The sequence below is a fragment of the Cervus elaphus genome, chromosome 2 (genome assembly GCF_910594005.1).
Source record: "Cervus elaphus chromosome 2, mCerEla1.1, whole genome shotgun sequence".
Lineage (NCBI taxonomy): Eukaryota > Metazoa > Chordata > Mammalia > Artiodactyla > Cervidae > Cervus > Cervus elaphus.
In genome coordinates this window covers 13,667,046-13,688,689 of record NC_057816.1, presented here as the reverse complement: position 1 = coordinate 13,688,689, position 21,644 = coordinate 13,667,046, and the positions used below count along the sequence as shown (strand labels likewise).

General features: G+C 47.6%; 1 protein-coding gene across 1 annotated transcript; it reads left to right on the top strand.

The window, feature by feature from the left end:
* Window positions 1-1,816: 1,816 nt before the first annotated feature.
* Window positions 1,817-21,054, top strand: MS4A18 (membrane spanning 4-domains A18). The gene is made up of 7 exons (XM_043872886.1): window positions 1,817-1,951; window positions 8,896-9,375; window positions 12,831-12,944; window positions 14,199-14,255; window positions 15,946-16,038; window positions 18,358-18,471; window positions 20,699-21,054. Exons 2-7 carry the CDS (start codon window positions 8,908-8,910, stop codon window positions 20,894-20,896), a joined length of 1,044 nt encoding a protein of 347 aa, XP_043728821.1. The 5' UTR covers window positions 1,817-1,951; window positions 8,896-8,907; the 3' UTR covers window positions 20,897-21,054.
* The last annotated feature ends 590 nt before the right edge of the window (window positions 21,055-21,644 follow it).

Here is a 21,644-nt window from a genome sequence, read left to right as displayed (position 1 = left end):
CCTCTGTCGTCCCCTTCTCCTCCTGCCTTCAATCTTTCCCAGCATCAGGGTCTTTTCCAATGAGTTAGCTCTTCACATCAAGTGGCCTAAGTATTGGAGCTTCAGCATCAGTCTTCCAATGAATAATCAGGGTGGACATTTTAGAGGAGGAAAAAATAACTTTCCTTTTTTACTCTTCTAAGTTCTCAGCTGGGGCCCCTGAAACAAAAGACAGATTAACAAGAGAAAAACAAGCTTATCACATAAACTGGCATCTGGTCCCATCACTTCATGGCAAATAGATGGGGAAACAGTGGAAACAGTGGCTGACTTTATTTTTGGGGGCTCCAAAATCACTGCAGATGATGATTTCAGCCATGAAATTAAAAGATGCTTACTCCTTGGAAGGAAAGTTATGACCAACCTAGACAGCATATTAAAAAGCAGAGACATTACTTTGTCAACAAAGGTCCATCTAGTCAAGGCTATGGTTTTTCCAGTAGTCATGTATGGATGTGAGAGTTGGATTATAAAGAAAGCTGAGTGCCGAAGAATTGATGCTTTTGAACTGTGGTGTTGGGGAAGACTCATGAGAGTCCCTTGGACTGCAAGGAGATCCAACCAGTCCATCCTAAAGGAGATCAGTCCTGAGTCCTTCACTGGAAGGACTGATGTTGAAGCTAAAACTCCAATACTTTGGCCACCTGATGTGAAGAGCTGACTCATTTGAAAAGACCCCGATGCTGGGAAAGATTGAGGGCAGGAGGAGAAGGGGACGACAGAGGATCAGATGGTTGGATGGCATCACCGACTCAATGCACATGAGTTTGAGTAAACTCCGGGAGTTGATGATGGACAGGGAGGCCTGGCGTGCTGTGATTCATGGGGTTGCAAAGAGTCAGACATGACTGAGCAACTGAACTGAACTGAACTAAACTGTGTACATAGAAGATATGTAGGGGAAAATGAGTAACACTCAGAGGTGACTCAAAATTCAGGCTTAAATCCCATCTGCTCCAGAGAAAAGAGAGGAAGATGTGAGGAGGCTGATTATGGGAGGTAAACAAGAGGAAGCTTTGTCACACAGATTTAAGGCATGCCTTCTCTGCAGTGTTGGTCCCTTAATGGACCGGAACCTGGTGATCTGGAGTCGATGATAAGAAAGTAAGAGAGAGAAAGAGGCTGATAGCTTTGGCGTGTCTTCCACCTACTTTATCACTGATGGCCCGGCTCTTTGTTTGTTTCCAGCCATAACTTGTACTGGCACAACTCAGAGACGTTGTGGCTTCAGTTCCAGACCCCTTCCAAAAAGTAAATATCCTACGGAATTTTTTGATTTCCCAGTGCAACTAAAAGTTGTGTTTATGCTGCACCATAGTCTATTAAGTATGCAATACCATTATGTCTAAAGGAATATACCATAATTTTAAAATAATGCTGATGAGAAAATAGTGCTACAGACCTGCTCAATGCAGGGTTGCCACAAACCTTCAACTGATTAAGAAAAATGCAATATCTGGCAATCACAATGAAACAAGGTATGCCTGTACTATGATTATCTGACAATGGTTAGATTCTATCTTGCCAAGTCATTGTAAACTTCTAGAAATCTATGTACCTCAGCATGTAACATACCATCCAGCACACAGAAGACACTCAGTAAATACTTGTTAATTCCTTCCTAAAATTGCTTATAAATCTTTTGGCTTATGAGATCTTAGTGGCCCACTTCTGAAGGGCCCATGGAACCCCATTCCTACCCAATCAAGGCCATAAATATTCTGAAGGTCAAATGAGGTCAACTCGGCAGCCGGGGAATGGATTCATTGTTTGACTCAAAGTGAAATTGCAAGCAAGACTTTGGAGCTTCAAAGAGAAACCAAACTTTCTTTTATCAGAAATGTCTAGGCCAGGTTTCAGAGGCCCACAGGATCAGAAGAAGGAACATTGAAAGTCTCGCCAGGTCGACCAGGTAAGACATCTATGAATTCCTCTCTTTGGTTCTCACAGAAACTGGACCATACTAGGGGAGACAAAGGGCCTAGACAGGCCCTGAGTAGGGTCTCTGGGGAAATGCCACAAATCAGGGGTCTGTATATGATGTATATACCTTTTCATAAAAGCATTTAAGATAAACCAGCGCAGTCCACAGAGACAGAATTTGCAATCACCTAACCTTGGAGATGCAGAGTCTGGCCAGCTAAGGAGGTAAGTGAAGAAACAGAACAGGTTTCAGAGATGGTTCATATCTCTGTGTGAACCCAGATACCTTAAGATAGAAGGTGGGAAACCCCAAAGGACATCTCCATTTCCACCCTCCCTGAGTCCAGCTGTAATTAAAGTGTGATCAGGTATAGGATCTAGATCTGTTGGAAAGGCTCCTAAAGAACCCCCTCCCTTGTTCCTGGCGGCAGCGGGGACTAAAGGGGTCTTGGGAGAGTCTATCACAGGATCCAGCTGCCTCTGCCAGTTGCCAGGTTTGTAGTTGTATTATTTATCACACATGTAAGAAGAAAGTCTGTTCTGAAAAAGGGAGACAGATATAATCCATTCTCTCATATCATGTAGCAGACTGTAACATTCTGTGTGGTATCCATTATGAAAACTGAAGGCAGACAGTCCAGGGTTCAAATCTCAGCTTTGGCATTTCGTAGCTGTGTGTCTTGGAGAAGGAAATGGCAACCCACTCCAGTGTTCTTGCCTGGAGAATCCCAGGGAGAGAGGAGCCTGGTGGGCTGCTGTCTAGGGGGTCGCACAGAGTCGGGCTCGACTGAAGCGACTTAGCAGCAGCAGCAGCAGCTGTGTGTCTATGACCTGAGTTACTTAACCTCTCTTAACCTCAGTTACTTTGTCTGCAAAATGCTCACAGCAGTGATATATAGCTGGAGGAATTGCCTGATGCCTACAGGGCTGTGGAGTCTAAACACCGATGCTTGCTGTAGTTGTTATTATAAACCACCCTTATGGGAAATCTGAAGTTCCTCTGAGAAAGCAAGGGGTAAATCAAGGTCAAGGCAGAAGTGGCACATGCTGCATACGTCCATCTCAGTTGACACTGCCAAACATTCTGCCACTCCTATGTCACCTGGCAGAGAGAGCATTCTTTTTGAAAAAACTTTTTAAAAATAGTGAAAAGAAGATAGCAGTCAGAAAGAATAAATTCGAGTCTCAAATCCATTTATCCACAAGCAAGTTATTTCACCTTCAAAGACTCCATCTCCCTGTTTGCAGGGATGCAGGTAGAATAAAAAATAGTGGGAGAAAAAAGAAAAAGAACGAATGCTTTTAAAAAAGAAAAAAAAAATAAGGAGACACAGTGAGTGCCTGAACTGTCAGTTGACAGACCAGTGAAAGCTGTTGCTCTTGTGGGAGAACTGGAGAGACCAGCTAGATTTTTTAAATTAGTTATTTTTAAAAATATTTACTTGGCTGCATCAGACAGCCCACTGTCTTAGCTCCTCGAGGACATATGAGATCTTATTTCCCCAATCAGGACTCAAACCCTTGTCCTTTGCATTGCAAGATGGATTCTTAACCACTGGACCACCAGGGAAGTCCCTAGATTTTAAAATAAGAAAAATTTTGGGAATTTCTTGAAGCTCTATATAGTTTATATTTTTACCTGTTAGGGTCCAAGAGAAAGGAATTAAACCAACAAGATGTATAGGACATTTATATACCACCATGGTTCTCAAACTTCACCAGCCTCAGAGTCACCTGGGGGAGTAAGTTAAAACAGATGGCTGCAAATGGCACAATTTTTTCTTTTTATGACTGAGTAATATTCCATTGTATTTATGTACCACATCTGCTTTATCCATTCAGCTGTTGATGGACATTTAGGTTGCTTCCATGTCCTGGCTACTGTAATAAGTGCTGCAATGAATATTGGGGTGTATGTACACCCCAATGTGAATGTACTTAGTGCCACTGAGCTGTACAATTAAATATGCTTAAAATGGTTAAAATAGTATGTTTTATATTATATATCTTTTACCACAATAAAAAAAAAAACCATTTTAAACAGACAGCTGGTCCCCAGACTTGGGGGGTTCTTATTTAGTGAAAGTGAAATCGCTCAGTTGTGTCTGACTCTTTGCAACCCCATGGACTATAGCCTACCAGGCTCCTCCATCCATGGAATTTTCCAGGCAAGAATACTGGAGTGGGTTGCCATTTCCTTCTCCAGAGGATCTTCCTCACCCAGGGATTGAACCTGGGTGTCCCAAATTGCAGGCAGACACTTTACCATCTGAGCCACTAGGGAAGCCCTTCTTATTTAGCAGGTCTAGGCAGAGGACCAGTAGTCATGTATGGATGTGAGAGTTGGACCGTAAAGAAAGCTGAACACCGAAGAACTGATGCTTTTGGACTGTGGTGTTGAAGAAGACTCTCGAGAGTCCCTTGGACTGCAAGATCAAACCCGTCAATCCTAAAGTAGATCAGTCCTGAATATTCACTGGAAGGACTGATGCTGAAGCTGAAGCTCCAATCCTTTGGCCACCTGACATGAAGAGCTGACTCACTGGCAAAGACCCTGATGCTGGGAAAGATTGAAGACAGGGGGAGAAGGGCATGACAGAAAATGAGATGGTTGGATGGCATCCCCAACTCAACAGACATGAGTTTGAGCAGGCTCTGGGAGTTGGTGATGGACAGGGAAGTCTAGCATGCTGTAGTTCATGAGAGTCATAAAAAGTCGGACACGACTGAGTGACTGAACTGAACTGAGGCAGAGGACCGAGAATCTACATTTCTAATAAGTTCCCAAGTGAAACAGTCTCATCTGTCCAGAGACCACACTTTGAGATCCACGGCTGTAGGTACTGGAAACGAGTTTGAGATCAATTAAGAAATATGTTCAAAACAAAGGCCCTTCTCCAAGAAGGTAGTGGTAGGGGTGGTTTAAGTCACCAGGTCATGTATGACTCTTAAAACCCCATGAACTGTAGCCTGTCAGGCTCATCTCTTCATGGGATTCTCCAGACAAGAATGGAGTGGGTTACCATTTCCTCTTCCAGGGGATCTTCCCAACCCAGGGATCAAATCTGAGTCTTCTGCATTGCAGGCGTATTCTTTACTGCTGAACCATCAGGGAAGCCCAAGGATGGTGTCTACTCATCAACAAACAGATGTTAAGTATTTCCTCTGTGCCAGGCTCTGTGTGGGAAGCTTTCTCACTTAATCCTGATGACACCCTCTGAGAAAGGTGTTATTATGATCTACCTGTCAGAGATAAGGAAACTGAAGCCTAAAGAACTCATGCAACTGATCAAGGTCGTGTAACTAGTAAATGAAGGGACTGGGAAAAGGACCCAAAGATGTCTGAACTCTTAGCCCTGATGCTGTCTTGCCTTTGAGTTTATTTTTTAGCTTATTAATATTAAATAGTGCCAATTAATTAGCCAGCCAAACCCAGGTTGGTCATTGATAGTTCAGAGTGTTTCTCTCCCTCTGGAAGCAATTAGGATCATGGTGGGGTGGGATGTGATGGAATTCAGTTTGTAAATGTGACTTAGAGGCATTTTCTATTGGGCAGAAAGCACCCTGATAGCAGACTTCTGGAATCTGTTGTTTTTGTTCTGTTGTGTGTGACTCATTGCAGTCCTAGTACGCTAGGCTCCTTTGTCCTCCCCTATCTCCCAGTTTGCTCAATTTATACCCATTGAGTCGGTGATGCTATCTGGAATCTAGTAATGTAGAATTCGGTTTCCTGCCAGCAGGGAGTGTATCATTTAGGTGGAGAGACAAGATCAGCAGCTGCAACAATTAACATTAACAGTTAATATCAACATTAATGATATAAGGGGCCCCTTTTCTCTCACCTGAATGGGAAATCTTTCCACCTGTCAGTGTCTTCAGAGTTTGAAGCTACTCGTCTGCCGCCACCTATGGTGTACTTACTTGCTTATCAGCACAGATAATGAAGAAATTCTCCAGGCCTCTCAGCTTATCGGGGCTTCCCAGGTGGCGCTAGTGATAAAGAACCTGCCTGCCAATGCAGGAGACAAGAGACATGGGTTCAGTCCTTGGGTCAGGAAGATTCCCCTGGAGGAGAGCATGGCAACCCACTCCAGTATTCTTGCCCGGAGAACCCTATGGATAGAGGAGCCTGGCAGGCTACAGTCCATAGGGTCACAAAGAGTCAGAAATGACTGAAGAGACTCAATATGCACCCAGCTTCAGTTCAGTTCAGTCGCTCAATCGTGTCTGACTCTTTGCGACCCCATGAATCGCAGCACGCCAGGCCTCCCTGTCCATCAACAACTCCCGGAGTCTACCCAAACCCACGCCCATCGAGTTGGTAATGCCATCCAGCCATCTCATCCTCTGTCATCCCCTTCTCCTCCTGCCCCTAATCCCTCTCAGCATCAGGGTCTTTTCCAATGAGTCGACTCTTTGCATCAGGTGGCCAAAGTACTGGAGTTTCAGCTTCAGCATCAGTCCTTCCAGTAAACACCCAGGACTGATCTCCGTTAGGATGGACTGGTTGGATCTCCTTGCAGTCCAAGGGACTCTCAAGAGTCTTCTCCAACGCCACAGTTCAAAAGCATCAATTTTTCGGCACTCAGCTTTCTTCACAGTCCAACTCTCACATCCATAAATGACCACTGAAAAAACCATAGCCTTGACCAGATGGACCTTTGTTGGCAAGGTAATATCTCTGCTTTCTAATATGCTATCTAGGTTGGTCATAACTTTCCTTCCAAGGAGTAAGTGTCTTTTAATTTCATGGCTGCAATCACCATCTGCAGCGATTCTGGAGCCCCCAAAAATAAAGTCTAACACTGTTTCCACTGTCTCCCCATCTATTTGCCATGAAGTGATGGAACCAGATGCCATGATCTTAGTTTTCTGAATGTTGAGCTTTAAGCCAACTTTTTCACTCTCCTCTTTCACTTTCATCAAGAGGCTTTTTAGTTCCTCTTCACTTTCTGCCATAAGGGTGGTGTCATCTGCATATCTGAGGTTATTGATATTTCTCCTGGCAACCTTGATTCCAGCTTGTGCTTTTTCTAGCCCAGCGTTTCTCATGATGTACTCTGCATATAAGTTAAATAAGCAGGGTGACAATATACAGCCTTGATGTACTCCTTTTCCTATTTGGAACCAGTCTGTTGTTCCATGTCCAGTTCTAGCTGTTGCTTCCTGACCTGCATATAGGTTTCTCAAGAAGCAGGTCAGGTGGTCTGGTATTCCCATCTCTTTCAGAATTTTCCACAGTGTATTGTGATCCACACAGTCAAAGGCTTTGGCATAGTCAAGAAAGCAGAAATAGATGTTTTGCTGGAACTCTCTTGCTTTTTCGATGATCCAGCAGATGTTGGCAATTTGATCTCTGGTTCCTCTGCCTTTTCTAAAACCAGCTTGAACATCTGGAAGTTCACGGTTCACGTACTGCTGAAGCCTGCCTTGGAGAATTTTGAGCATTACTTTACTAGCGTGGGAGATGAGTGCAATTATGCAGTAGTTTGAGCATTCTTTGGGATTGCCTTTCTTAGGGATTGGAATGAAAACTGACCTTTTCCAGTCCTGTGGCCACTGCTGAGTTTTCCAAATTTGCTGGCTTATCAGGGGTCAAATTATGGTGAGATCTTAAGTCTCACTTCAAGCCCTTCCCTTCACAACAGTCTCTAATGCTCAGGACTCAGTTGTAACTACATGCTGTTAAGGGTGTGGCCACTATCATAATACCCAGTACCTTGGCCCATAACAGTTTAAACCCAGATAAATAGAAATAAGCAAAATTCTTACATGGTCCTAATCACAACACCAACATGGACATGACTCATGAGATGTAAAGGATGAGTGTTCAGTCTCCACTGGGTCCGTGGCCCCTCCTGGGAAGACAGGTAGCCAGAGACAGTCTGGTTTTCTGCTCCAAAATCAGTTAATGTTGAAAAGTGAAGTGAAAGTGTTAGTTGCTCAGTCATGTCTGATTCTTTGCAACCCCAAGGACTATAGCCCACCAGGCTCCTCTGTCCGTGGAATTATCCAGATAAGAATACTGGAGTGGGTAAGCCATTCCCTTCCTCAGGGGATCTTCCCAACCCAGGGACTGAACCAGGTCTCCTGCATTGCAGGCAGATTCTTTACCGTCTAAGCCACTAGGGAAAAGTCATACACAAATTAACTTCATTAGATTAAACCCATAACTAGTTATAAACTAGTTATAGATTACAAAGGGCTGGGGATAATGAGAACCTGGATAAAAAGTAAAAAATCATCAGAATCCAAGGTGTTTCCTTCTCTTTGTCTCTCTATTTCTGTCCCTCTCCCACCACCTGCTTCCTCATCTATTTCTCCCCATCCCTCAGCCTTGCTATAATATCAGCTTCATTCTTTTCATTCTAACTGACTTTCTCTACTATCCCTACACATGACACAAATGTGACCATCTCCAGCTCTGCACAACCCCCTCAACCTGAAATGGTCCTTGGGGCCAATTCCACATTCCCAAGACTGGAAAGTTCTAGGCCCAGTTGGGGTCCCTTGTCCACCCCCAGGCCATCAGCTGTGGCCAGGTCAGGGGAGAGGATGGAGAGATCACATCCAATCACTCAGATACTTAAGGCAGGCAGAGTAAAACATTGACCTCAGGATTCTAAACAAAGCCACTGCCTCAACTGTAAACAACAGTCTGCAGGGATAAGGAGCCCCAGGTTAACCTAGTCTTGGAAATCCAAACCCAATTTAAAAAAAAAAAAAATACAAAACCTGACATGTCCCAAAGAACACAGACCACAAGGAAGGGAAGATCTTTCTGTATAATATCATGCTAGATGATTTTTATGTTTTTATTTTTGGTGATTTTTATTTTAATGAAGATAAAGCTAAAGATAAGGATGGGGTCAGATGCGGCACATATTAATTTTCTCAGAGGAGGGAAAATGCACCCTCTTACCTGTTTTGCAGCACTTGAGCATCATGACGGAGCAGGGAGTTGGAGCCAACGCTGTGCCTGGTGTTACAGCACCAGGAAATGTGTACCTGATCCAGGCCAGGAATCCTGTGGCTCCTGGGAGCAAGGCGCAGCCTGTGGGCATGGCCACTTACTTAACATCCAGAGTGACCGAGAGTGATGCAGGAAGAGCGAACTTACAGACGCCACGCGTGGTGATCCAGAATCCAGCGGGAGTGAACGCCACACAGGGTCCGCCCACTGCGCTTCAGCATCCGGCAGCAGTGGCCAGTTTCCAGACCCCACCTGGGGAAATCCAGTACTCACTGGGAACCACAGACCTCCAGACCCTGCCTGGGGGCCCTCAGAATCCCCCCACATTTACTCCTGGGCTGATGTATACCTCCAACCAGTCCCAATGGAACATGCCATTTGAATCGTTTTTTACGTTCGATCCCAAGAAATTCATAAAGGAGGAGGTCAGGACACTAGGGGTGAGTGTGATGTCTCTTTCTCTCCAGTTTGGGTCCCTTCATGAGCCCGGCTGTAGTGAGTGCACTTGGATAAGGAAGGGAATGGATTTAGAGGGCAGAGGACAGAAAGGTAGGTGGCAGCTTCTGGAGGTTGGGTCAGGATGGCCCCACAGAGGCCAGCCTCTCCCTTGTCTTTGTCCAGAAACCATCCTTGAAGACCTAGGAGGGGCTGTTGTAACTACAGTACCTTCTGGTAATTGCCACAGGACATGCATAAATTGTCCTGGTGCTTGAAGAGTACAAACTCACCAGCTCACCTGAGCTGGGGGCAGGAGGATAGGACAGGCTCTCACACACCCCAGCCCACCCCTCCTTGTCAATCCTTCAGGGACAGACAAACCAGTGGACTGTATCAAGAGCAAGGGATTGTTTGCCTCCTCCTGCTGCTGCTGCTGCTAAGTCGATTCAGTCGTGTCCGACTCTGTGCGACCCCATAGACGGCAGCCCACCAGGCTCCCCTGTCCCTGGGATTCTCCAGGCAAGAACACTGGAGTGGGCTGCCATTTCCTTCTCCAATGCATTAAAGTGAAAAGTGAAAGTGAAGTCGCTCAGTCGTGTCCGACTCTCCTAAACTTACCCAAATCAAATCTTGGATTAACTTCTATAAAACACTGCCAGCAAAAATAACCAATCTATAATGGGAATAGAAAAAGGTTTTATTTGAGCCAAACTGAGGTGTGTAGCCCAGAAGACAGCCTCTCAGATAACTCTGAGAAACTGCTCTGGAGAAGTAGGGTTGTCAGCCATTTTATATCTTGTTGGATCAAGCGTACATTTCTTTAAGGTTTAAAAAAAAAAAAAAGATCAACATGTACACAGGAAGTCAGTGTGTCCTTCGAACCTGGGAGTAAGTGTTAGCCTCTCAGTCATGTCTGACTCTTTACAACCTTATGGACTGTAGACAGCCAGGCTCCTCTGTCCATGGAATCCTCCAGGCAAGAATACTGGTGTGGGTTGTCATTCCTGTCTCTAGCAGATCTTCTGGACCCAGGGATCTAACCCACGTGTCCTGCGTTGGTAGGCAGATTCTTTACCATCTGAGCCAATGCACCTGGGAAGGGAGGCTTATCATTGAAGGAGCACCAGCATTGGCATCCCAGGAAGGGAGGCATTTCATCTCTCTTTGTCTTTTTTTTTTTTTGGCTGTGCCAGGTCACAGTCCATGGGGTCGCTAAGAGTCGGACATGACTGAGCGACTTCACTTTCACTTTTCACTTTCATGCATTGGAGAAGGAAATGGCAACCCACTCCAGTGTTCTTGCCTGGAGAATCCTGGGGATGGAGGAGCCTGGTGGGCTGCTGTCTATGGGGTCGCACAGAGTTGGACACAACTGAAATGACTTAGCAGCAGCAGGTCTTAGTTGCAGCTTGTGGAATCTTTTTCTTAGTTGTGGCATGTGGTATCTAGTTCCCTGACCAGGGATCAGAGCCTGGGCCCCTTGCACTGGGAGCACAGAGTCTTAGCCACTAGACCACAGTGGAAGTCCAAAAATTTCCCAGGTGAATTTTTTTTAGGGGGGGATCAAGCTGCATAGCTTTCAGGGTATTAGTCCCTGGCCAGGGATTGAACTCACACCCTCATCAATGAAAGCGTAGAGCCCTAACCACTGGACCAGCAGAGAAATTCCTAATAGTTATTTAACATAGACATTCTTTACTTCTGGTCAATATGCCCTTTTCTTTAATGACTAAAGCAAATGTACAATAGAGGTTTGATAGGCCACAAACAGGCTGTTTTAGTTAGCATAACGTGTACAAGCCGGAATGACTTCCCCAAACTTCAGTATGGGAAATTTTCTTTTATCAACAGTATCAGGAATAGAAATCCTGGTCACAGGCAGGAAGTGAGATTATAAACGTGTGTGGAAAACCTTCAATAGGTGAAGCTATTATATGATATTACATAGTAGTTATAATTTCATGTTATTATTACTTTCCTTATTAATTAATACTGGACAAATGCTTGTTAACTTTGGGTTCCAATTACTTTAAAGTCTTTTGAAAGAATTATTTTAAGTTAGAGCAAATGCTTGGGGAACCTGATCAAACACAGAGAAAGGCCAAAAACATGGACTCTCTTTAGTGAACTACAGTCCATTTGGGAGAAGCGACGCCTTTATTTTAAGATACAGATAAAGTGGGCACACAGACAAGATCAAGATCAGCTGTTATTTGATGAAGCAGCTGCCATGAAACCCAGATCTGTACCCTAAGCTCTAGACTCATTGAGTGTGAGAGCTGACACATCTGTTCAACCCTGATCACTTGACCCCTGAGCAACCTGAGGCCTGAAGAAGTCAAATGTCACCCCAAGTCCTCAGGTATAGCAAGTGCTGCAGGACCCCCAAATAGGAGGTGTTTTGTCCTGAATGTGGGGGTGTCAGTAAAAGGATGTAGTTGGTCGTTGAAAGAAAGATGGGATTTCAGTAGGATGAGGGTGAAGCCAGTACCTTTCAGACAGAAGGGGAAGAAAAGCAGGTGGGAAGGAGGAATAGCACAGGCTTGCAGGCACTGAGGATCCCACAGCAGGGAACACACAGGGGTGGGGCCTAGGAAAGGTGTGGGTGGAGGGCTTGCAAACACCTCCCAAGTGGCAGGACCTATCTATAAGTTTTATGGGCACTTTAAAAAAAAAAGAAAAAATATTTGGCCATGCCTTGTGACACATGGGATCTTAGTTCCCCAACCAGGGCTTGAACCCACGCCCCCTGCATTGAAAGGCAGAGTCTTAACCACTGTATTGCCAGGGAAATCTTTACAGTGCCCTCTTTCTAATCTCTGCAGCCAGTGGTTCCTAACCTTTTTTGGCACCAGGGACTGGTTTCCTGCAAGACAGTTTTTCCACAGACAGGGTGGGGGGAATGGTTTCAGGATGAGCACTATATTTCAAGAGCATTATGTTTATTGTACTCTTGATTTCTGTTACTGTTACATCAGCTCCACCTCAGATCCTTAGGCATTAGATCCTGGAGGTTGGGGACTCCTGTCTACAGCAACCCCGCAAGCCAGATACAGTCATCCCTGTCTTACTGAGAGACACAGGGAGGGTGCTTGCCTGAGGCCATGCAGCTGGAGAGTGCCACAGCCAGGATTCAAGCCCGTCTGGTTTGCTGCCAAAGCCCCCGCCCAGGCATCTTCTCTGCAAGCCTGCAGGTGCAGAGTCCAAAGTCCTGATCTGTTCTATCCCCCACCCCTCCGCCTTCCCTTTATGCCCATGGCTCCCAATTCTGAGTGTACATTGGCGTCATCTGGAGCTTCAAAACAACACCTTGACATGGACCCCACCCCAAGAGATTTTGGTCCCCACAGCAGTCATACTCAGGGGTTCTGGGGTACAGTCTGGGCTGCCGAGAGCAGCTACAATCCCATAGGCCCCCAGCTCTGCTCTTTCTCACGATGCCTTGTCCTCCCCACAGGCGATCCAGATCCTCATCGGCCTGACTCACATCTTCACTGCCATCAATCCTTCACTGTATGAGAAAAATTCCTATTCCGCGGTGTCAGGGTACCTGATCTGGGGAGGAATATTCGTGAGTACAAGGCCCTGTGGCCTTCTTCTGGGTTCTGAGTTACCAGACTGGGATGGGGAAGTGAAGGAAGAAAGAGCCTGGAATGCACTCCCAATAATAGGGCCCTGGGAGCCCAGAGCCAGCCACCTAAGACTGTAGGTGCAGGACAGGGTTAAGGACACAGCCCAGACCCAGTGCCCCAGCAACTCGCCCCCTGCCTCTAAGGAACTTTCAGCTACTCTCAAGCCAATCGCGTGCTTTAATTATTCCACCCTCTCGGAGATCTCGTTTGATGTAAATGTAAATATGTAAATCATTTATAACCCCACCCTTATTTGCCCATGCCCTGTTGCTGGGAAAGATTGAAGACAGTTGGAGAAGGGGGCAGCAGAGGAGGAGATGGTTAGATAGCATCATTGATTCAATGGATATGGAACTTGAGTAAACTCCAGGAGAGAGTGAAGGACAGGGGAGCCACGTTGCAGTCCATGGGGTCACAAAGAATCAGACACGACTCAGCAACCAAACAACAACTACAGAATCACATGACCCTCTTGTAGCTAGAAAGAGCAGGGTTTGTTTGTTCATGCCCATTTGCCAGATGAGAAGACTGGGGCTCAGAGAGGTTAGGCAAGATGACTACAGTCTCACAGCCAGGAAGGGTTGAAAGAAAGTCCTGATGGAGCCCAGGCCCCCTCAGTTCAGGGCTCTCATAATTGGACCAAGTTCTTCCTGCCTCTGGGTTCACACATCTGTCACCTGTCTCGCAGCATCCAGGGCCAGTTAGGACCCCCAGGCTGGGGCAGCAACTTGCCTAGGGTCACAGCAAGGTGAGTTAGAAGCAAGAGTGGAGCAGAAGCCTAGGTCTCCCATCTCCCAGCCCCAAAGCTCTGCTCACCTTGCTACCCTGTCCCTGCTTTTCCAAGATCACAGTCGAGAATAGGGCGGCGTGAGGCCAGATGATCCATGAGTTTGGGTGATGCCTGTGCCCAGGCTGTGGGCCCAATGGGGACCAGACACAAAGATGAGATGTCTAGCATCCTGAAACAAAATTTAGGCTTTTAGGGGAAAAGATTTTAATCTAGACACAGAAGAGTTTGGGTATTGTGGCATCTAACCATTGGGATAGTGAAAATGTTGAGAGGAGGTAAACAGACCTGCCCATCTTAAGAAACAAGGTATGTAGGCCTTAAAGACTGAGAGCTACACCTCTGAATGGACTGTGGTCTTTTCAACACACTGTACAATGGCTCTTACTCCTTTTTGTCTGCGTAGTTTGTCATCTCTGGCTCTCTCTCAGTGGAGGCTGAAAAGAACCGCAGTTCTTGCATGGTGAGTTGTAATTCCATCTTTCATCATCCTTCAATGTTAGAATGTGACTCTCCAGGGGGAAGGGGCCTCCCAGTAGCCTCCCAGAGTGGCCTGGTCCCAGCCGCAGGGTTCAGCACTCTTACATACCTTACTTCATTCAGTCCCCACAGGTCTACAAAGTTCTGTGATCCTCATTCTACAGAAGAGGAAACTGAGTCACAGAAAGGTCGGGTGACTAGACTTAAGATCACACAGCAGGAAAGTGGCCGAGCCGGGGTTTAAACCCAGAGCCCTCTGATCCCAGCACTGTACCTTCACCTATTGCATTTAACTACTCAGACACGTGGCATTTTGGCAAATGGCCAAGTAGTCACAACACCATGACCTTGGGGTGCTCTAGAATTAAGCAGAAGGTCAGGCAGAGGCCAAGTGGAAATGTGTATACATTTCAGCAACCTCTTTAAGGCACTTCTTGCCCTCCCCTTTGGCTAGACCTAGAAAAATGAGGGGAGTGTGTGCCTTGCACAGCTCAGAGTTCAAATCACAGGACGCAGGACCCAGAATCCCTTGCACCGTCAGAATGTCATCCTCTGTCTCGACAGCCAGCGATACACCTGTGCATGTTTTGATTTTTGTTGTGGCCTCTAAGAAGCTTAGGGATAAATGTAGAACTTCTAAGGGCCCTCCTCTTATCCCTGGCTCCAAGTCCTTCCTCCCCCTCTCCATGTTCTCCAAAGGGCTTCTTGTCTCTTCTACCTGTTCAATGGGAAAGCCATGGGTTAGTTAGGGGGCTGGGTTGTCCCACGGAGGGTTTCCAATGACCAGTCCTTTGTCTGCAAGGCAAATGTCTGCTGCCCCTCAGTCTGCCTTACTCCATCGCCTTCAACGGGATTAAGACCCCCTTCCCCAGGCCCCCCAACATGAGTTGAGCTCACAGTGCTCCTTAATCGCCTAACAAAAGTGGATCGAACTCTTGTCCCACATCTTCTGCGAAATCCAATAACCTCTCCAAGATGCCTACCAATTCCTGGGGGGCTCCCAGTCCCCCCTGGTTCTGATGATTGACTTCCAGTTGAAGTGTCTACTTCCATCTCTACTCTGCTTGCCAGCCTTCCCAGCCTCAGCCCACAGGTGGACACAGTCCTTCCCTCCCCATCTCCAACCCCATGAGCCACCCCCCAGGGGAGGCAGTTGAGCAGGGGACATCGTGAGTGATTGGAGGATTTCAGCATCTCGATACTAGACCGCAGATCCTTTAAAATGGAGACCTAGACCTTCTGGTTCTGAAAACTTTCCCCAGCCAATCCTGCCAGCCCAGACTCCAGCTCCTTCCAGCAGGACCAGAACTTTCCTCTCCCTTCTCTCAAGGCAATCCTCGAATCCCAACTCATGCCCCCTGCCACCATCACCCCCATCCCTGCTCATTTCTTCCGCAGAGCAGTTCAGCACCCTTGCCGCCTCTCCTCCCAATCTGGCTTTTGAATCTCATTTCCTGCACCATTAGCTGCTTATGGAGTTATTTTCCCAAACAAAGACAGCCCCTGCCCTAGGTGGACTCTGCTTATTGAATAAAGAATAATCTCACCTCAGTGAGCTTAGGATAAGCTGGCCTCTCCACACCCACCTCCTTCCTGCCCAGGCTCCCCTTTCCTCCTGCTCCCCACAGGCCTGGCTTCAGACTCACCTGTGCCTCTCTCCCTGCCCCTTCCAGGTTCACGGCAGCATCGGCATGAACGTGGTCAGCGCTATCATTTCCCTGGCTGGGGTCTTGCTTCTCATCATGGATCTGTGCTTTATCCCGCCAGTGAGCATCCAGACTACCAGCACCCCAGGCTTCCGAAAGACTGGGGAGGCTTGTTTATGAGGTTGTTCCAGAGCAGGAAGGAATCACAGCCAAATTCCATCCTAGTATGACAGCCCTAGGTCCTAAAATGTGTTATTTGTTGTTGTTCAGTCGCTCAGACATGTCCGACTCTTTGCAAACCCATGGACTGCAGCACGCCAGGCTTTCCCATCCTTCACTATCTCCTGGAGCTTGCTCAAACTCATGTCCATGGAGTTGGTGATGCCATCCAACCATCTCACCCTCTGTCGTCCCCTACTCCTCCTGCCCTCAATCCTTTGAAACATCATGGTCTTCTCCAATGAGTCAGCTCTTTGCATCAGGTGGCTAAAGTATTGGAGCTTCAGCTTCAGCATCAGTCCTTCCAATGAATATTCAAGGTTGACTTCCTTTAGGATTAACAGGTTTGATCTCCATGCTGCCCAAGGGACTCTCAAGAGTCTTCTCTAGCACCACAGTTCAAAAGCATCCTAAAATGTGTAACCCTCACCAAAACCCCTGACTTCTGAGGCAGGTGAGATAGACCCCATTTTATAGATGAGGACACTGAGACTCAGAGAGCTGGAGCCAGGTGGCCGCTCCTTGTTCCTGTTCTGTTCCTGCTTGGAGGCAGCAAACACCAAGGCAAGCAGGTGGGGCGGTAGCCACACTCAGACCTCAAGGCCACCAGCCCCCAGGAAGCTGTTGAGGGAGGGACAGCTGGTGGCAAGAACAGGAGGTACTGACCCCAGGGTCTCGTCTTATCTCAGGCCCCCAGAAGCAGATGCTGGAACAGGGATTCAGGAGCAAGTCATTTATTTTAGAGGTTCCCCTAGGAAATACCGGTAGGGGAGAGAATAAGATGAACAAGGAAAGGAAGGCACTGATAAAGGGTGTCACCAAGCAAGTCACTGCAGAGGACACTGCCTCAGAGTTACATTCTGTCCTGGGTGAGGGGCCTGGGGTACTCACCCACCAATTCCCACCATCACTGATTGAAAACTACTCCTGGGGGCATCGAATGCCCTGGACTCCAGTCTGCCACACATGTGCCAGTGTGCCTGTGAGGTGGGCCTCGCTTTGGGTTCCTCCCATAGCTGACTTTTTTCTTTTTTGGCTGCACTGGGTCTCATTGCTATGTGCAGATTTTCTCTAATTGCAGCCAGCAGGGGCTACTCTCTAGGTGCAGAGCGTGGACTTCTCATTGCAGTGGCTTCTCTTGCTGCAGAGCCCAGGTTCTAGGGCTCGAGGGCTTCGATAGTGGTGGTGTGTGGGCTCTAGAGGGCAAGCTCAGTAGCTGTGGCACATGGGCTTCGTTACCCCAAAGCGTGTGGAATTTTCCCAGACCAGGAATCAAACCCATGTCCCCTGCATTGGCAGGCAGATTCTTTACCACTGGACCACCAGGGAAGTCCCAAAACTGACTTTGAGACAAGTAGCTTATTTGGGAGAGGAAGCAAGTGCCAGCAGGGTGATGAAAAATGAGGTGGGGAAGAGAAGGGACCAGTAAAGATGTGATGTAATCCAGCCACTTACCCTGAGTGTTGGTTCCTAAACCAGTCCCCACACCTGGAGGGCAGGGGGAGGCAGCCATGCCAGACTGGCAGGTGGCAGGTCTAATAAGCCAAGGAACTGATGTATGAGGCTTGTCTTGGGCCGCTGCAAGATGAGTTGACCTCTGCACTGCCCATCAGAATCCTACAAACTTAATTGCATCCAGTCCAGGTGGTCTCAACACCACCTACTCTCAAGGCTGCATCTTCGAAAATGACTCCCACTGCAGAAGTGCATTCCAAGGACAGGGGAGGGGTGAAGACCTCCAATTGCCTGGGTCCAGCTGTCAGAGGACTTCCCCTAGGTGACCTTATCCAGCACTGAGAACTCACCTGGGAAGGCAGTGCAGACCCATGCTTCAGTCACGCCCTCCAGCCCAGGGGTGAGAACCGAGGGTATTTATCCACTAGCCCCTGTCAGTCACTGATAGACTGCTGATCTGAAATCTCCCTGGAATTTTGGACCTGTTGTATGAAGAGCAAAGTGGGCTCCAAGGGCCAGAGAAAGCTCCAAGGCAAAGAAACGCAGGTGCCAGCAGTTGGAAGTCTGGCTGTCATGCCCTCAAAGGTGCCATGGGGGCATGTGAGAGGGGCACCCACAGCAACTGCTCACGGAGCACGTGCCAGAGGGTCTGGGGCTCTCCAGCTGAGGCATGTGGCGCTTGCCTAAGATGAGCCCTACAGGTGTGGACAGTCATAGGACAGTCACCTCTGTGACAAAACCCTTCCCATTCCTCTCTGCCCCTAGATTAACGTGAAGGCAATTTCCGGTGGTCTCCTCCCCTTCGCCCTGCTGGAGTTCTGCCTCACCTGTGTGGTCTCGCATTTTGGGTGCCAGGCTACGTGCTGGAACCAGTTTGTGGTGAGTGTTGGGCCCTGCTCCAGAAATCAGAGAGTGCTCCGGGGGTAGCAGAGGTGACAAGACATTGGGAGAAGTGGGGCCTGAGAGGACGTCTTAGTTGGTTCAGGATGTTATAACAAATATACCACAGGCTGCATGGCTTGTAATCATTTCTCAAAATCTAGGAGTCTCAGATCAGGGTGCCTGGATGGTCCGGTTGTGGTGAGAACTCTCTTCCTGGCTTTCGGATGGCTGTCTTCGTATTATAGTTTCCCTATCTTACAGAAAGATAGGGAGAGCTCTCTGGCATCTCTCTCTCTAAGGTCACTAAACTCATTCATGAGTGCTCACCCCTCATGACCTGCGAGCATGCTAAGTTGCTTCAGTTGTGTCCGACTCTTTGCAACCCCATGGACAGTAACTCGCCGAGCTCCTCTGTCCATGGGATTCTCCAGGCAAGAAAACTGGAGTGGGTTGCCATGCCCTCCTCCAGGGGATCTGCCAGACCCAGGGATTGAACCCATGTCTCCTGTGTCTACTGCATTGGCCGGTGGGTTCTTTACCACCAGTTCCACCTGGGAAGCCCCCTCATGACCTAATTACCTCCCAAAGGCCCCACCTTCTGATACCATCAGACTGGTGGTTAAGATTCCAACATACAAATATTCAGTCCATCACAAAGAGGGTGTATCTGTGTGTTTCTTTTGCTGAAAAAGAAACTGCTGGAAAACTCAGAAGCTTAAAATAGCAAACATTTCTTTAGCTCATAATTCTGAGTCTCAGTGTAACCAGTGGGTCTTCTGTTGGCCTCAGATGGACCCACTTGATACCAAAAGCTTAGCTTCTCTATACACTGGTGCTGAATTGAATCTCAGAGACAGAGTTGTGGGTGAAGTAGAAAAGAATAGCTTTATTACTCTGCCAGGCAAAGGTGGTGGGGTGGAGGGGGTGTCACAGTGGCCTAATGCCCTCATCAAAACTGTTGTGTCTCAACTTGGGGAAGATAGTGGGAAGTTTTATTGTAATTGTTCAAAGAGGGTGTGATCAGCTTGTGGATGTTCTTCTGATGGGTTGGTGGTAAGGTAGGTAGAAGCCAGCATCATCAACTTTCAGGTCCAACTGGTCTGGGGTCTACATACTTGTGGACAGTACATTATTGTTAATCATTAACTTCTCTCACCTGGTGGGGGTTTCAGTATCTGAAAAATAGCTCAAAGATATTGTGTGTATTCACTGATAGGGAAATAGGACCCTGTCCAAGACTGGTCTTGACTGTTTTATTTCTCCCTTGTCTCGCATCCCCTCCAGTCCCTAATTAACAACCGCTTGAATCTGCCCATTGGAACTCAGGAAAGGTCAGGGGACCTGTGTGAAGGCTGATTCCTATAATCAGAGAGATGAAGGATACAGAAAGGCCTCATGCTCAGGAGCCCCATAGAGCCCTGCACAGTATCACATTCAGACAGGTGTAGCAGCTGCCAGCTTGGCACCAGCTGACCAACCAGAATCTTCGAGGAAAAGTTCATTTCTGCTCCAAGTGGTATTACTTCCTCCAGGAGGCTGGCCTGAGCTTCTTCAAGGGTAGCTGGATTCCAAGAGCAGTGAGTCACAGCCAGCCCCACAGGCACAGACTTTAAGTCCCTGCTCATGCCACATTCTTTAATGTCTCTTTGGCCAAAGTAAGTCACCTGGCCAACCCCGGATTCAAGGGGATGGAAACTGCAATGTGCCCTCCTGTTTGATAAGAGGAAGACAGGGCAGTCAAGGCTTATGTCAAGTTTATGACTCTCTGGGTCTGCTGGGTAATTCTTCTGGTTTGGGCGAGCTCAGTTGACTTCTGCTGGATTCGCCATGAATCTACAGTCGGTTGGTGAGTTGCCTGCTAACTGGATTGTCTCGGATGCTCTCAGTTGTGTGTCTGGCAGTTCGCATGCTACCTACCAATAGGGCCAACTGGCCTACTTTTCTCTCATCACCCAGTGGACCAGCCCAGTCTTCTTTACATGGCAGCCTCAGCATTTAGAAAAGCAGTGAGAGAGCAAGCGTGGATTTGCAGACATTTCTCAGATCTCTGATGCTTCACATTTTCACTGTTGGTCCATTGACCCAGGGAAGTTCCATGACTAAGACCAGCATCAGTGAGGGAGGGTCTACCCAAGGGCATGGCAGCAGGAAGGGGAAGAATTTGTGGCCATTTTTGCAGTTGACCACAGGGGAAGTTGATGGCCTCATATCCTTTGTCTTTCAGAACAGGACAGAGGTTCCGACCGTAGTCATTGCCAACCCAGCCAACACTCCCACCGGCTCTTTCAACACTACCAACGATACCACTGGCCATGCCAACGTTACCACCAGCCCTACCAACCCCACCTCCCCCACTAACGCTGCAGTGATGGTGCCCCCTGTACCCTCCTATGAAGATGTAGCTGGTTTTGCCCAGAAATAGTCTGTTTCAGTGACGAGGAGGAGCCATTTCAGTTAAATCTTTCCTTCTCCCAGAAACTTATGCTGGTCCAAAATGAACAATCACTTTCTCCCCTCTTTACTCCTCAGTTTCATTTATTGATGTCTTGTTTTTTTTAATTCATAAATCATTTCCTGGGACACGGCATCCTTTAACCTGTTGAAGTGCAGGGTGCACTTTTACTGTCGCTCCTGGTGGAGGCGCACTGTTCAGGGTTAGCCACTCAGTTGTGTCCGACTCTGTGACCCCACGGACTGTAGCCCACCAGGCTCCTCTGTCCATGGGATTCTCCAGGCAAGAATATTGCAGTGGGTTGCAATTTCTTCTCCAGGGGATCTTCCCGACCCAGGGATTGATCCCTGGTCTGCCATTCTAAATTGGTGCCTCAGTCATGGAACTCTTGGAGGTCCAGCTCTGGCCCCTTCCCCAAAGCTCTGACCCTGACACAGTTGCCCCAAGCAGCAAGAGGAGCAGTGGAGAGTGTGGACGCGGCAGCTGCAGTGTAGACACCTCAGCACTCATGGGTGAATGAGCAGAAGAGTGTATGGAGCCACATGTTGCTGTCTGGGGTTCTGGAAACGTGCCTCACCCCATCCCAGAGAGAGAACTAGTCAGGCGGCTCAGTGGGATATACACACTAACTTAAAACACCTTATCTTGATGAAGAGGTACCTTCCCCATTTGCACAAAGTGCTCAATGGACTAGTAGCATCCTAGCACGTGCCTCCAG